The 14,120-nt window shown below is 41.2% G+C and overlaps 1 protein-coding gene across 1 annotated transcript in view; it reads right to left on the bottom strand.

Annotated features, from left to right (window-relative positions):
- Positions 1–316: 316 nt before the first annotated feature.
- ptprq (protein tyrosine phosphatase receptor type Q) overlaps positions 317–14,120 on the bottom strand; it is a 40,528-nt gene continuing 26,724 nt past the window's right edge. Inside the window, exons 43-64 of the mRNA XM_061036965.1 lie at positions 13,658–14,029; positions 13,032–13,141; positions 12,746–12,932; positions 12,384–12,622; positions 12,158–12,227; positions 11,675–11,833; positions 11,299–11,439; positions 11,148–11,238; positions 10,980–11,053; positions 10,776–10,875; positions 10,495–10,623; positions 9,335–9,379; positions 8,487–8,513; positions 8,258–8,339; positions 6,915–7,005; positions 6,523–6,599; positions 6,167–6,301; positions 5,918–6,043; positions 4,930–5,075; positions 4,628–4,763; positions 1,730–1,853; positions 317–1,645 (exon numbers count right to left, since the gene is read on the bottom strand). Coding sequence (XP_060892948.1) covers positions 1,608–1,645; positions 1,730–1,853; positions 4,628–4,763; positions 4,930–5,075; positions 5,918–6,043; positions 6,167–6,301; positions 6,523–6,599; positions 6,915–7,005; positions 8,258–8,339; positions 8,487–8,513; positions 9,335–9,379; positions 10,495–10,623; positions 10,776–10,875; positions 10,980–11,053; positions 11,148–11,238; positions 11,299–11,439; positions 11,675–11,833; positions 12,158–12,227; positions 12,384–12,622; positions 12,746–12,932; positions 13,032–13,141; positions 13,658–14,029 — 2,699 coding nt within the window. The 3' untranslated portion in view covers positions 317–1,607. The remainder of the gene's footprint in view (positions 1,646–1,729; positions 1,854–4,627; positions 4,764–4,929; positions 5,076–5,917; positions 6,044–6,166; positions 6,302–6,522; positions 6,600–6,914; positions 7,006–8,257; positions 8,340–8,486; positions 8,514–9,334; positions 9,380–10,494; positions 10,624–10,775; positions 10,876–10,979; positions 11,054–11,147; positions 11,239–11,298; positions 11,440–11,674; positions 11,834–12,157; positions 12,228–12,383; positions 12,623–12,745; positions 12,933–13,031; positions 13,142–13,657; positions 14,030–14,120) is intronic.

The raw sequence follows: 14,120 nt of genomic DNA, 5'->3' as shown, positions 1-14,120 counted from the left end.
AACACTGATATTTATACAAGTGTATACACAGCCTAACACCCTGACAAACACACAAACATGCACATAGCTGCCAAAGCAACAAAACAACAAATCCAGCTTCCGACCATCTTAAAAATCTGCTTGATTTCTCAAGTCAGCGACTCCATGTTGTTTACTGTAAACTCTGACTTGCTTATACAAACAGCATGAGATCTGATTTTTGTTCTTTTCATTTACAGCGTACACCCAGGGGAAGGGGGTTGATTATAATTTTGTATCATTATTGTCAGGGCATGTTGAGTTGATTGATGTCACCCCCCCCCCCCCCCCCCCCCCCCACCCCCACCCCACCCCCACCCCACACACACACACACACACCTCTAACTCTACCAATATCTTCTCCCTTCTTTCTGTCTGAACCCCCCTCCTCCTGTAACTTCTCCGTGGTTGTCATGGAAACGCACCAATCTGCATCCTCCTCACCGTGGAGCACTGTCATTAATCTTTGCACCCTCACGATATTTCTAAAAAGGAGATTTCTTAAAGACCAACATGTTTACTAATGGAATATTTCTAATTTTTCTGTTTGAAGAGAATGAAAAAATAAAGTAGTTTTTACTCTCGACCACTCTTTGACCCCTCTCTGTCTGTCTGTCTGTCTGTCTGTCTGTCTGTCTGTCAAATGGCATCATAACAGCATCCTCCCACAGTCTCTGCAATCTTTAGCACTCCCTGCCTCTCTAATGAATAAATCTGCAGCACGTCCAGGTGTGCCAGAGGAAGGTGGCGGAATAAAGAAGCTTATGGGAAATCAGTGTTTCCTGCTCTGAAATCATTCAGTAATGAATGAGGTCAACGTCACGCAATATTCAATCTGCATTCTACTTGTGGAGTGTGTATCTGTGTGAAGTGGCGAGTCTGCTCTCTAAACAATAAAACCGGCAAATTGTTCATTTCATATTGGAATGCCAAATCAGCCGCATGTAGTCAAGAGTCTTTCAGGAACAGACTAAAGTGTTTTGGTCAAGTGTCAAAGCGAAAAAAAAAAATATAAAAGGCTCCCTAAAAAAAATAAAATAAATACAAGCTTTTTATTTTAGCAAATCACTCTTGAGAAAGGATAAACCAAACAGAAATGTTGTCAAAAATGTGAAACAAGCTGGAATACTTGAAATTGAAACATAAAATACCGTTTGGCTGAATAAATTATCTTACAAAAACATATCAACATTATACAGCAATTACAATAAACAGTGGAATCAATTTGTGCAAAGTACATGTTCGCATAAAGATGTGATAGAGCTTTGACGGTCAGTTCAACGTTTCAATGTTTTCTCCCCGACGTACCTGGTTACGTTTGTCCCTGTCTCCCTCTCTGTTTTTTCTCTTTTTCTTTGATAAACAAGAGGACAAGAGGTTCATTTACGGTAAGACCGTGCTGAGAAGTGGGTGGAAGTGGAGCAACGAAGTCTTAGTTGACTGGAAAGCTGTTGAGTTCAGACTGTGCTGTTCATCTCCTCCTGCTCCCTCTAACGTTGAGTCATGGAGGTGTTCTGTGCACAGATCACATCCAAGTGACCTTAAAAAAAAACATACAAATGTCTCGCTCCTTCCTGTCAGAGTGTCCCTCACATAGTGGTCTCTTCCCATTCCAGTTCAACATCACCTGCAGACCAGAACAGAGGTGTGGAGTGAGCACTGTGCATGTGGAGTGTGTGTTTATTAACAGTGTGCGTATGTTGTTGTTTACCTTCCATGGCGTCCAGCGAGTCCATTTTCTCCAGAGCAGAGTAGCTGACAAACCAGATGGATTGGCTGTTTCCTTTGTTGTTCAGAAGTTCCAGCGTACTTTGGTGCAGGAAGATGTACTGGGCCTGACACACACAAAACAGTTATGTCACTAGTTTTTTTTTTTTTGCAAGACAAAAGACAAAAACACAGAAAAAGACCAATACAATGATCATGATTACAGACCAGATATTAGAACTATTTTTCTACAAATCAGAGTTAATATTTGTTGACGTGTGGTTGGTGTGTGAGTGTTCTGAGTGGTGCTCTGATGGTGAAGGCTGTGTCAGGTGGATGTGTGGAAAAGGAGGTAAGAAGGAAAGAGCTTATGAAAAAAAAATCCTCACAAATGCTACAAATAATGTTCATAGTGTCACCATCGCTAACGCCAAGAAAAAATGTTTGATTTCGGTTAAAAAAGAGAAAAGGAAGAAGAAGAAATAACAAAGTCCCTGAACTTTTTTTTTGCAGGCTGTCTTTGTGGCTGTTGCCAAACATGAAATCACAACAACCATGTTTAGAGTCCTGACAGGGACTTTTTTTTTTTCTCAGTGCTGTCGTGTCTGGTGAAGGCCAAAAACTAATGAAGCAGAACAAATATAAAAAAAACATAACAGCAGCATTACCATAGTCTTTAAAAACCTGTGGAAAACAACATGGATTTTAGATTGTGAATTACTCACACAAGATCAAGATTATGTCACTGAATTCTAGGTAAGGAGTGTAATTACGGGACATTTACGGTAACAATTACGGTAACAATTTTCTAAACTTGAAGCTAGATTGAATTTTGATATTGAGAGTACATTTTTCTTAATTTTGCAACAGCCAAATTCAAGGGGATATAACAGGATTTGGTCCCATGTTTCAAGATAACGTCCCATAACTGCAAATCAAAAGAAGCTAATTGAGAACAAGGCGTTTTTGCCTCATAAAGCCGCTCATTAGTTTCCTTCTCTGGCTGAGTGGAGAGATATAGACACTTGAGAGTGGCATGCTGCTAATGATTTATGTGCAGCAACTCTTTGGTTTGACCGATGAAGAATAATAACCGTCATCCCTGAAGGTTGCTTGTTCCTGCCTGTGTCTATTTGTTATTCTAAATGAACTGAAACCAATGTTGAGCTCAGTGGATGTCTGTTGACACAAGAAACCTGCAGTGACCAAGTGGAACCATGGAGGAAAGATGTTGTCTGCATCCGTTATAAGGCTGTATCTGATTCTTTAAAAAAAGAAAAACAGCAGTTAGTGAACATTAAGCTTAGCTAAAATTAAATCCCCTGTAGAGTCTAGACCTTCCAACAAATAATTTAACAAGCCCCCGCTGTGCTGTGAGATATGACATACTCTACCTACTACATTTTAATTTACAGCATATGTATATATTTAAGAAATATGCTTCATGACTCCATGGTGTCACTTAAATAAAACGCTGTGATCTGAGGATGTAGGGACAACCTTTTCTGGTTGGAATAATATTGAAGTTTAATACAGCAGGCGAGCGATAAGAACAGTCGGGCTACTTGATATTTTTTTTCAAGATTAGAATTTTTATCTGATAGAGTGACAGGAGAGATGGGGGAGAGCGGGGAATGACATGCACCGACAAGCAAAAAGGCCCGGGCGTCGAACCTGCAACCAGTGGTATGAGCACTGGTTAATGTAACAAAGAGAAAACTCTGTTACCTGCTCTTTTGTTAAGTGTCTTGAGATAACATTTGGACAGTAGCCTCTGTGCATTGGGCACCTGCTCTACCAACTGAGCTAAACCAATGCCCCTGTGACCATGCTAATTACTGTCATGATACTTCTATTTTTGTAGCTTTTAGCGATGTTTGAATTCGGGTTTTTTTAGGGAGCCTTTTATAAAATCTGGCCAGGGACAACAGATGGAAATTTGCCTTTTGGCTAACTCTGGCATATTTACAGAACTGTTTATCAATATGCAATGTCCCTGTAAAATAAAAAATAAACAAATGAATAAAATACTTTTTATTGAACACATGGCTGAAATAATCAAATTTTCTTGTAAATGTCCTCTGAAAGTACAAAGATACTTTCCCTTAAATATCTCATTTCGCATAAAAACAGATAGCACTGTAAGAAAGTAGAACTATGAATGACTTATGAGGATCTGGTGGTTTTTGTTTCTGCTTCTAAATACGAGTTTTGGTTCAAAGTATTACACTGTAGGATTGTTTAAAGCTGCTGCTTGGCCTTTTGTCTCAATGGTGACATTTGTGAGTTTACAACGGATGGCCTCTTAAAGCTAAGCTGCTCTTGTTCAAGTATAATTGGACTGCTATGCTAATGGTTGGCACACTGAACACTACTGTCACAGAGAATTATGCCCTCATGAGTTACACGCCCCTCTTGTAGCTGCAGACACTGCACGCTCATCTCTCACTGCTGAAACGCAGACACCAAGTCATGTGCAAAGCAACCGGAGATAATAATAAAACAATAACAGTTTGAAGAAGCACAGGCACAGGGCTGAGCGTCCCAACAGACTGTGAAACGCACCACTGATGCTTAAGTAATGACTGAATAAGGTAATTTAAGGATAGCTTCATGCTGCTTCAGAAGGGGGAATCCTGCTCTGCACATGTCTTTTATCCACTGCCAGATCATTCCCTTCGTCAAAAAAATGAATTTTCAAATATTTCCTCATGGGGGACAGGATCACAGCAGGGCGAGAAGTAATAAGTAGGACAACCACGCTGCCACTTTTACTGGAACAACTTGAGACAAAAAGCTGTACGAATCTTCTGTGTTTTGCATGTTGTTTATCCGCTATTTGGTTGTGAATTTTAACTGCAGGATTACAAGAAACCAACATTTATTTATGGAAATTACTCACCAGATTCTGCACCATACACATCCTCTCACTGCGGAGTTCAGCCACCAGGCCATATATATCCACAAAGTCGTGATCTCTGACGTGCTGAATGAGGTGGTCCAGAGCAACAAACACACCTGTTCTCCCCACACCAGCACTGAGAAACAGGGAGAGAACAGCACACACACACACACACATTATACCGTCTCCTGCTCAGTTAATGTTGTTCATAGATGTGTGAAACACAAAACGATCACATCATTTAAAGTAATGCTGTTTAATGATGAACCATGCAGTGTCTATTTCTCATCACTGCTCAGTACCTGCAGTGGACCACTATGGTGCTGTTGTCGTGTCGGTGGGCTCGAACAGCTTTGACAAACTTGATGAGGGTGCTGCAGGACTCTGGGACTCCGTGCTCAGGCCACGATGTGTAGTTAAAGTGACGCACCAAAATGTAGTGGCCGTGCTGCACACAAGAAATTAGAATCATACAAACTTATTTCCCTGCCTTATTTTAATTTATAATATGGAACCTGTAAGATGAAGATTTTACTGAAATGACATAACTGTTGCATAATCATTAATTAACACGTAACACAAGTGAAGAAAGTCATCACATTGAGTTGAATAAGAAGATCAATACCACTGTGATATCCAACTGTTAAAATAAATCTGAAGCCAGGAAACTGTTGGCACTGCTTAGCTTAGCATAAAGACATGAAACAGCTTCATATTTGCCCCACAGCCATGACAATGATCTGAACTAATTAAAGGGATACTTCACCCGTTGAAACATAAATCTGTACTTAGGCAAACAGTGAGAGCACCGACTCTACCGGTCCGCCCCGGCTCGAGCCGGCCCGGGCTCCTCGACGTCACCACCATCTCGGCTGCTGAGCTGGCAATGTAGCTGCGAAAATGACGCAAAATGGCGATTTTTGCGTCATCGGAAGCTCCTTTTCAGACTTAAAAATACAAAGATTTCCAGTCTCAGGGGAAAATGAGGGCGGGATGCACGACCATTCAAAAATACTACCAGGTTTCTAATGACACAAAGCTTAATGCAAATGGGTGAAGTATCCCTTTAACTTACTTCTTGTCCACAAATAATTACCATATGTGTTCAATCTGTTTCATTTCAAACAAAAGGCCCCTGCAGTATTTCACTTTCATTATTATGATTCGGTCACAAGGCTAGTTGGTAAATTAGTAAATATTAAAGTATTTAATGTCCATGTAGTGTCTGTTTTTGGGAGTTTCAGAGTTTCAGAGTACGTACATTCAAAGAACATGTTAAAGCTTTGTCACCTTTTCTACTTTGAGGGTTCTGACAGTCCAGTCAGGAAAGACTTCCTCTGACACTTTGGAGATGAGAATGTCACTAAACACGGACATTGGCTTATTGTCCTCTGGCCAGTACTTATGACACCGAATCTGAAATGTCACAAACGCACACAAATACACACCAACATCAGCTTTTCCTAGCAGATAAAAATCATCCTGGTGTACTTCCTCTGAATCTTATTTCATAACAGTGACAAATATCTCATGACGCACTCTGCCTTTCTCGTAACACTGTGTGAGCATGGCGATGGTGTGAGTTCCCGTTTCCCAGATCATCCTCCAGAAATCTGCCACAGTGCCAGGCAGAGGACCCTGGGTGACGATGAACTCATTGGGACAAAGGTAGCCCTGGAAACAGAGGAAAAAAAGAGGAGAGAGGGAGATTTGCAACGTACAGCACACTTACATTATCTTTGGCAGAATCTCTCTTTTTGAAGGAACACACAAAAGGACAGGAAATGATATGGAACAAACGCCTCTGAATATGTCTCATGCCTCTCACAACCTGATCATGACTCAAATGGAAGCGAGCCCCCCCCCCCCCCCCCCCCCTCCCCCCAGGTACTCACTGAGACAAAGCTGGCATTGATGTAGTCAGAGCCTGCAGTGCCCGGTTCTGACAGCAGTTTCACTCGGTTGTTGTTGTCTGGACACACAGTGAAGTGAGAAAAAAGCTTATTAGAAAAACATGAATATGCATTTGCAATTGTAGTTCAAGTACCGGTAATTGCTCATATACAAAAATAATTGTGGTACACCGCAGTTAGCAGAGAAAAAGAGGTGGTTACAAGCACATCATGTAGGTGCAGTGCAAAAAGCAAAACTGAGAAAGAAGATAGGCCTGCACACTTTCTCAATTGCAGCAAAAAAGGGTTTAATGATCACTACGCTTTTTTTTTTTTTTTTTTTTACTAAAATTGCTGCAGTTAGAGGAACACTTTTTTTCAGCCAGACCACTCACAAGGTTTGATGTTGGGGAAGCGGTTTTTGGATTTGTTCCAGGGCAGGTCAGCGTCTGTGGTTGCCAGGTCCTGCAGCAGTTTTGGGAGCTCCTGTGAAGATATGATGCATCAGTTTGTTTTTAAACAGAAACAGATGCATTTAAAAGTCAGGGCCTTGTTAAAAAAAAAAATGCTTCAAGTTAGATCTGAGAGTCACACTTTCCCACTTCTACTATGGCTCAATTCGATAAATTACAGTTGAGAAAAAGCACTTCCAATTACTTGTTAGTTTCTGCAGCTGCTTTGCACATTTCCTAAAATACCTAAGCCAAATTGTCTACATTGTGATCAATGATTGGTTTTATATTTCTTGATTTAAAAAAAAGATTGTGTCTATTTCCTAATTGGATATTTTTTCTCTCCAAAATATCTTTCATTTATTTTATTTACTTGCCTTGGTGATTTTGATCACAGAAACCTTATTTTGCTTTATTTTGTTAACTGTTGTTATTTCTCCCTTAATGCCGGCCAATGCTTTGTTTTCCCTGAAAGATTATTCGGTATTCAGAGGCTACTTTTCTAGCTTTGTGAAATGCTCTGTTAATTGTCAGTTTTTTCTGTACGCTGCCGAAATGGTTTTTCTCACTTAAGATGCTCTTTTGCTTTACAAAGTGGAATGTGAAAACCTGGACTCATAATATCACCATCTTCAGACTTTTCACTTTATAACAGCTTCAGAAAAATAGTGTGGTACAGTGTGGTACAGTGGGGGGGTGAGTAACAGCATTCTGCACTTAAACTCAAGTGTTTCACTACATGTATGAGCTGTCTTGTGTAACCCGTCGTCATTGCTGAGAACTTTTACAAATGTGCCCAAAGCAACTGAGAAAAGAGAAAGATTTGAGTTCTTATTTTAATGTTTAAAATATGAGTTGTCAAGCAATTTCTTTCAAGAAAGTGCCACAGGTCCCTCAGAGAGAGAATTACATGTTCGTGTTTCAGATGTCTGCAGTTTGTAATGACTACGTCTTTGGTATTGATAAAAAAAGCAATGTGTATTTTTAGACTAGGCTAGATTTAACTTTTTGCAGCTGCTGTTTTTGTTTTTTCTCTCTGTGCATGCCGATTTAAAAAATGTTTATAGCCCCTTTTGGTGTTCGTCTAGGAAGCAGAAAAACAAGAATGAAGCTTCTATTTGATCTGCGATCATTTTCCTGCATTTTCACTGTCAGCACTCAACTCTCCTTTACTTGTACCCTTTCTACCAATAGGAGACTTTATGCTTTTTGTCAATTCTATGTAATTTTCCATTCTTTTTTCTCTACTGTGATCTTTGATTAACAGGTAACAGGCCAACACTTACAGCAAACTCTTCCAGGAACTTGGAATTGTCATTGTTACAAAGATCCTCTACGTGCTGCAGAAAAGACTTCTTGTTCACAGGCCTGTCAAAGAAACACAGAGAACATGAGACACAGAGAGAGAGAACTCTACAACAAAACGTTTTTAAGGTTACAACATGTAACAATAATGCACAGGTTGCAGCTTCTGTGTGCGAGCATGTTCACGTTATTTCATGCAGGATGACTTACTTCAATGATTTCCGGTAGCTGAGCAACCTGCACAATAAAAGACAACGAGCATTAAACAAGATAAACAAATGAAGTCAATAATCACAGTCCACACTGTGGATATTCTGTCAGTGACAGACGGAGTGATTCGTTTTGCAAAGAATGTGCGTTAAACCAAAGTGGGTTTAAAGAGTTTAAGGGTTTTCTTTGGCCATTTTTGCCTTTATTTGATATGACAGCGGAAGAGAGGCAATGTCAGGAGGAGAGAGTGGGGAGTGACATGCAGCAAAGGGCCAAGGTCGGATTTGAACCAACGCTCGCTGTGCTGAGGACTGTAGCCTCCATACATGGGGCGCACAACAAAACAACACCCCGGTTCAACCATTTGTAATCATATCCACTAGATTAAATACGAACACTGACTTTGCTGTTTCATTCTAATGGAATAATTTGACGTCAGCAAACTTGAGTGAGTCATACGGCTTTTCCCCCCCCGACTCTTTTCTTTACATTCCTGAGGACTTGTAGCTACGCAGATCCTTAGCCAGTGATAAAGTGTGCTGTTGGTGCTCCCTAAGATAGCTGAGCCTTCCAAGCAATTTCAAGATAGTGAGTGGGTAAACAAATTAAAATGGTCTCAAGGAGAGGAGCGCGAGCACAGCTCCGCCACCTCCGCCAGTGATGGAGGAAGAGTAGATGTAGTACTGATGTTCCCGATTCCTTCAGTCCATTTCAAGCAAAGGTTTAATAAACAGCACAGATGGAGGGTATACGCTTAAATAGATAACATTAAATGGCACACAGAGTGACGTATAAAAGATGGAAAGTATAAAGTGATGCACACACAGAGGCCACAAAGATCAACTTACTGGATCACATAAATCTCTTTCCGCCTAAAGAAGAAGGAAGAATACCTGGTGAGAGAAAAGTGCTCAGTGAGAGAAAAACAAAGCCAAGGCGGGTCAATGCAAAAGTTTTTTGTGCATGAAAAGATATTTGAAATGTGGCAAGTAAGAAGAAGAATGTTACATTGTGTTAAGACAGGTGGTATGTACAGTATTAATGTGAACTTAAAAGACAAGTGAAGCAGCTTAAATGTGAGCACAACATGCTGCTGTGAAAAACCAACAAGCTTTGCTCTAAGATAAATGAAACAGTGCACAAATGATCCAATAGACACAGATAAATATTTGCCCAAGTAGGGAGCTTTTACAGAAAAGAGATAAGGGAGAGCTATCTGACGAGAGGACGCACTTTTATTTTGTGCTTCACATCTTGTTCTCTCTCTCGTGGGTTTTATGGTTTTAATGAATCCATTTCCAGACACATTTCACACCTACATGGACCCCTCTATTTTTAGTTTGTTTTCATGTTTTGTCATTATGAGGCTAATCTTCAGAAGTGGGGGAAGGACGGTTTCAGAAAGCTTTATATAATCACTGGATGATCCATCATATTGTACTGAATGTAATACCATGGTGGTGAATAAAAATACAACATTTCTCTAATGCTCATATTAAAAGATGTTCTTTTCTGTAGTTCCTACATTATCCTATTCATAAGGGGGGGCTTCTTAAAACCAAAACTAACACTGACATTCCCTTTGCATCTTGCTGTAGTGGTTGTTGCACCTGTTAACAGTTCAACGGCTTGTGCATAAAAAAAGAACAAAAGGTGTGACACTGACTTTATGTGAGAGGATGGTTGGGGAGATGTAGACAGGATGTCTGTTCTGCAGAGAACTGAATAAACTATAAAGCTTCAATGATGCTGTTTTGTTCTACAGTGCTGCTGCTTCTATTTCCTGCACTAACTACAACTCGAAAAGATGTCGCGCTGTCACGGAGTGCACATCAAGTTGGCTGCAGAAGAGAGACATTTTTTTTTTTTTTCTTTCTATGCGAATAAGATTCCGTCTGGAGCAGCAAAATCAATGTAAGCTGCTCCAAGTTTTTGGCAGCCAAAAAAAATGTGTGTGTGTGTGTGTGTTATATTTCATGACACTTTAAGATGTAAGTAAAACACACACCGGTTGAGTTTTTCTTGTTTCAGCTCCAGATCTGCCACAGCGATCAGCTGATCCAGTTTACACTTGGTCTCTATGATCTCAGCCTCTCTGGGTGAGTAGGTACCGCCCTCTTTCTTGCGCTGATGGATCCTGACGTGCCAATAAAGCATAATGATGAATCACAAGGTGAATAAAAAATGTTAATAATTAGAAAAAAACTGTTAGATTTTTGGATAATTCTGAAATGCAAGTGTATATTTGTACTTAATATAATGTAATAATGTTGTCTGATCCTATCTTACTTGACTGAGCCACAGATGATCATGATGAGTAAAACAGATAAGAAGAAGGAGAGCAGAACTCCCAGGATGATCTGCTCATCTCTGGTCAGCCATCCATCCACTACAAAGAGGGACACAGACAAAGATCAACCAAAGCTGATAAAAAGTAAACAGGTTATTTTCTTACTTTTTAATGTAGAGTAATACAGGGTTGAATATAAATACCTGCAGTTTTGACATGCTCCGAGTACTCAGAATCTGTGGATTGGCCATTGATGTTTGTTCCTCTAAACTTAAACCTGATTAAAAAAAAAAACAATCTAGTATCAGCATGATAATATGATACACACATGTACAACACTTCATAGGTTGGTGAGTGTGTGGTGCACTCACACATAGACTGTGTTTGGCTTCAGAGGTCCATTGCACAAATTGTCAGTGTCGTTCTCCTTCAAGCAGTCATCGTTCCCTCCGATCACGTACGCTCCTGACGTAGTTTGATTGAATCTCACTTGAGGCCGGACGTCTCTGGACACTCTGTGACCGGCTCTGTCGTGTGTATCCGGGTGTGATGCCCCGTCCCTCAGAAAACACGGCGGGTTGGGGAACCCCTTGTCAGTCAGGTATGGGGCAGGATGGAGAAAGAAAGCATTCTTCCAGTTGGTCAGGTTCAGGATGTCCTTCACTGTGACGAGAGGGGAGTCAAAGAAGGAAGGTATTGCGCGGGGGGAGTGATTCAAATTTCCGCTGACGTTAAGCCCTTTGGCTTTTGCTCATTTTGTGTTAATCTTAGAACGGATAACGTACTGTAAGACGAGTTTCTGCTTGAGGCTTTTAAGCAAAAAAAAAAACACAACACAATACCCAAAGTGTGTTCAACTAAAAAGTGATAGCCGTCAATGTTTTTTGAAGAGTCATACCCCCTGACTCGGCTACGATGACCTGGATTTTTGTGATTGGTCCATTGTCGTCACTATAGAAACAGGCAGGCATGCGGATGGTGATACTCCTGTGGGTTACCATAGCAACCCCTCCATGGCCCAGCACTGCCTGGGGTCTTTGGGTTGGCTTGGCCGGTGCTAGAAAACACGCACGTGTGAACACAGAGGAGCACGCACACACGCATTAAAAACACACACACACAGAGGAACACACAGATGATATTGTATGAAGATATTATGTGTAAAGATGTTCCTTTTGGTTTGTTGCATTTACAAAAACCTGAGAAGAAATACCTGTACATCCACAACACACATCTGGGTAAAACTGAGCTACTCTTGCTGTGTCAGAGAAAACCTACACGCTGCTGTTCTGTGGAAATTCTTTTACTATTGGACACTGTTTTCACAAGAAAGAGAGAAACAACACGGTTGCATAACGGGGGACACAAAAGAGACTCTTACCTTTGATCCCTGTGGTGATCTGGACGTGTGGGCTCGGTGGGCTTCTACCAGCCCCGTTCTTTGCTGAAATCTACAAACAGGAACAAACAACCAAACAGGAGTCAATTTATTAAAAGAAAGTCCAAAAGTTGTAAGGTCGATTCTTCTGCACCTTTAGCTGTGCAGCCACTAAGAGTAAATCTGAATGCGCATGCCTGTATGTGTGTGATCTGTGTGTGTTCTTCACCTGTATACTGTAGCTGTGTCCTCCCTTCAGGCCCTCTATGACTCCAGTGAGCATGTTTTGATCTCTCTGGGTGATGTTAAGGCTGGTGTTCTTCACCAGCCGGCCCTTTTCATAGATATACACAAAGTAGTCCGTTATGTTTCCATTGGGCTCCTCTGGAGGGGCGAAAGTCACCTTCACACGGTTCACTTCCTCTGGGATAACCGATAAGATCACATTCTTGGGAGGGTCTTTGGGTTCTGGGTAAAGAGTGGAAATGATGCAAGACAACAAATTGAAAGTGTTTTAGATTTTTTTTGGTCATAGTTACATGTTGGAAAAGCAGCAGCTGGAGGTGCTACAGCATTTAAATGTCTTCATACCTTCCTCCAGTGTTTGAAACTCAATCGGTCCGATGGCCTTCCCGTCCCCAGCGGCGTGCTCCAGGGGACCAGTGAAGGCAGTGATAGTCACATAGTAACGAGTGAAAGCAGTTAAGTTAGTCACAACGACGGTCATCAACTCTCCTGGAGTTCGAACCGTTGAGATGTTCAAATCAGAACCCTCAACCTGGTAACACATTTGAGTTCATGGAAAGAATTAGTGTTAAGTGAGCAAGAGTTGGAGCAATGGGTGTGTGTCCGGGGAAAAAAAAAACGAAAAATTCACCTGCACGAGATATGAGGTCGGTCCAGAGAGAACAGCTGGAGTGTCCCACTCAATGCGAAGGCTGTTGGAGGTGCGAGTCACTTTCAGGTCACGAGGAGGGGCATCAGGGTCTGAGGGGGGAAGAGAGGACAAACACAGAATGGTTATGAGTGCTCTGCAGAATCTATAGCTGCTTTAATGAACAGGGCAAAAACACATCTGTTGAGACAGACGTTTGGTTAATTATCAATGTCTTTTTAAAGCACTGAGCATTTTACTTTAATTTTATCTGGCAACCCTTTCTTATTCTTTTTTTAAATTGCATTTATGTTTTATCCGAGTTAAGCACGTTGTGACTTTTGTCTGTAAAAACACAATATGTATGAATTTTTACCTATAAATTAAATGTGCTTTAAGAAGAAATAATCTGTTAAAATAACACATGCTTTATCACTAAATTAAATGATCTAATATTCATCAAACAATCGGCCTTCATTTTAAGATATTCCTCCAGCGTCCAAGTGAAAGTACCAGAGACTTCACTGCATACTTTGAAATACCAGGGAGAGGTCAGACACAGTAAGACTAACCAGCAGGTCTCCCCTGGCAACAGGAAAAAGGTCATATCACCACTGCCGTGTTCTTACTTCCAGCCAGGGTGCGTGCATAGTTCCAGTTAGTATATTCTCCAACCCCAGCGTTGGTCACAGCTGCGACTTTAAAGCGGTAGTATCTGTATTTAGCCAGCGATTGAAGTGTGACGCTGTGGTTCTCTTCTGCGCCATCCGAAGCATTCGACGACGCCGAGGACTCCGAGTCCACGCAGTCTGGGGTCAGTTCGTCCTCTGGGTCTGGCTGTGCGGTAGTCAGCATGTTTGGTTCACAAACAGTGGAAAGCAGCTGTGCAATGATGTGGTACTCTTTCAGCAGGCCTGGAATAGAGAGCGGCGGCGCCCACCGAAGTGTCACATTGTTTGTTGTGATCTGAGAGACGGTGAGGAAGCGAGGGGCAGCGGGGGCTGTAAAGGTAGAAAAAGAAGATTGATTTGAGTGTTTTTTTCTTCATTAATGTATATTAGAAATTAGAACCCAACATGCTGCACATTATAT

The sequence above is a fragment of the Labrus mixtus genome, chromosome 4, assembly GCF_963584025.1.
Source record: "Labrus mixtus chromosome 4, fLabMix1.1, whole genome shotgun sequence".
NCBI classification, from domain to species: domain Eukaryota; kingdom Metazoa; phylum Chordata; class Actinopteri; order Labriformes; family Labridae; genus Labrus; species Labrus mixtus.
This window is presented reverse-complemented; position numbering and strand designations above follow the sequence as displayed.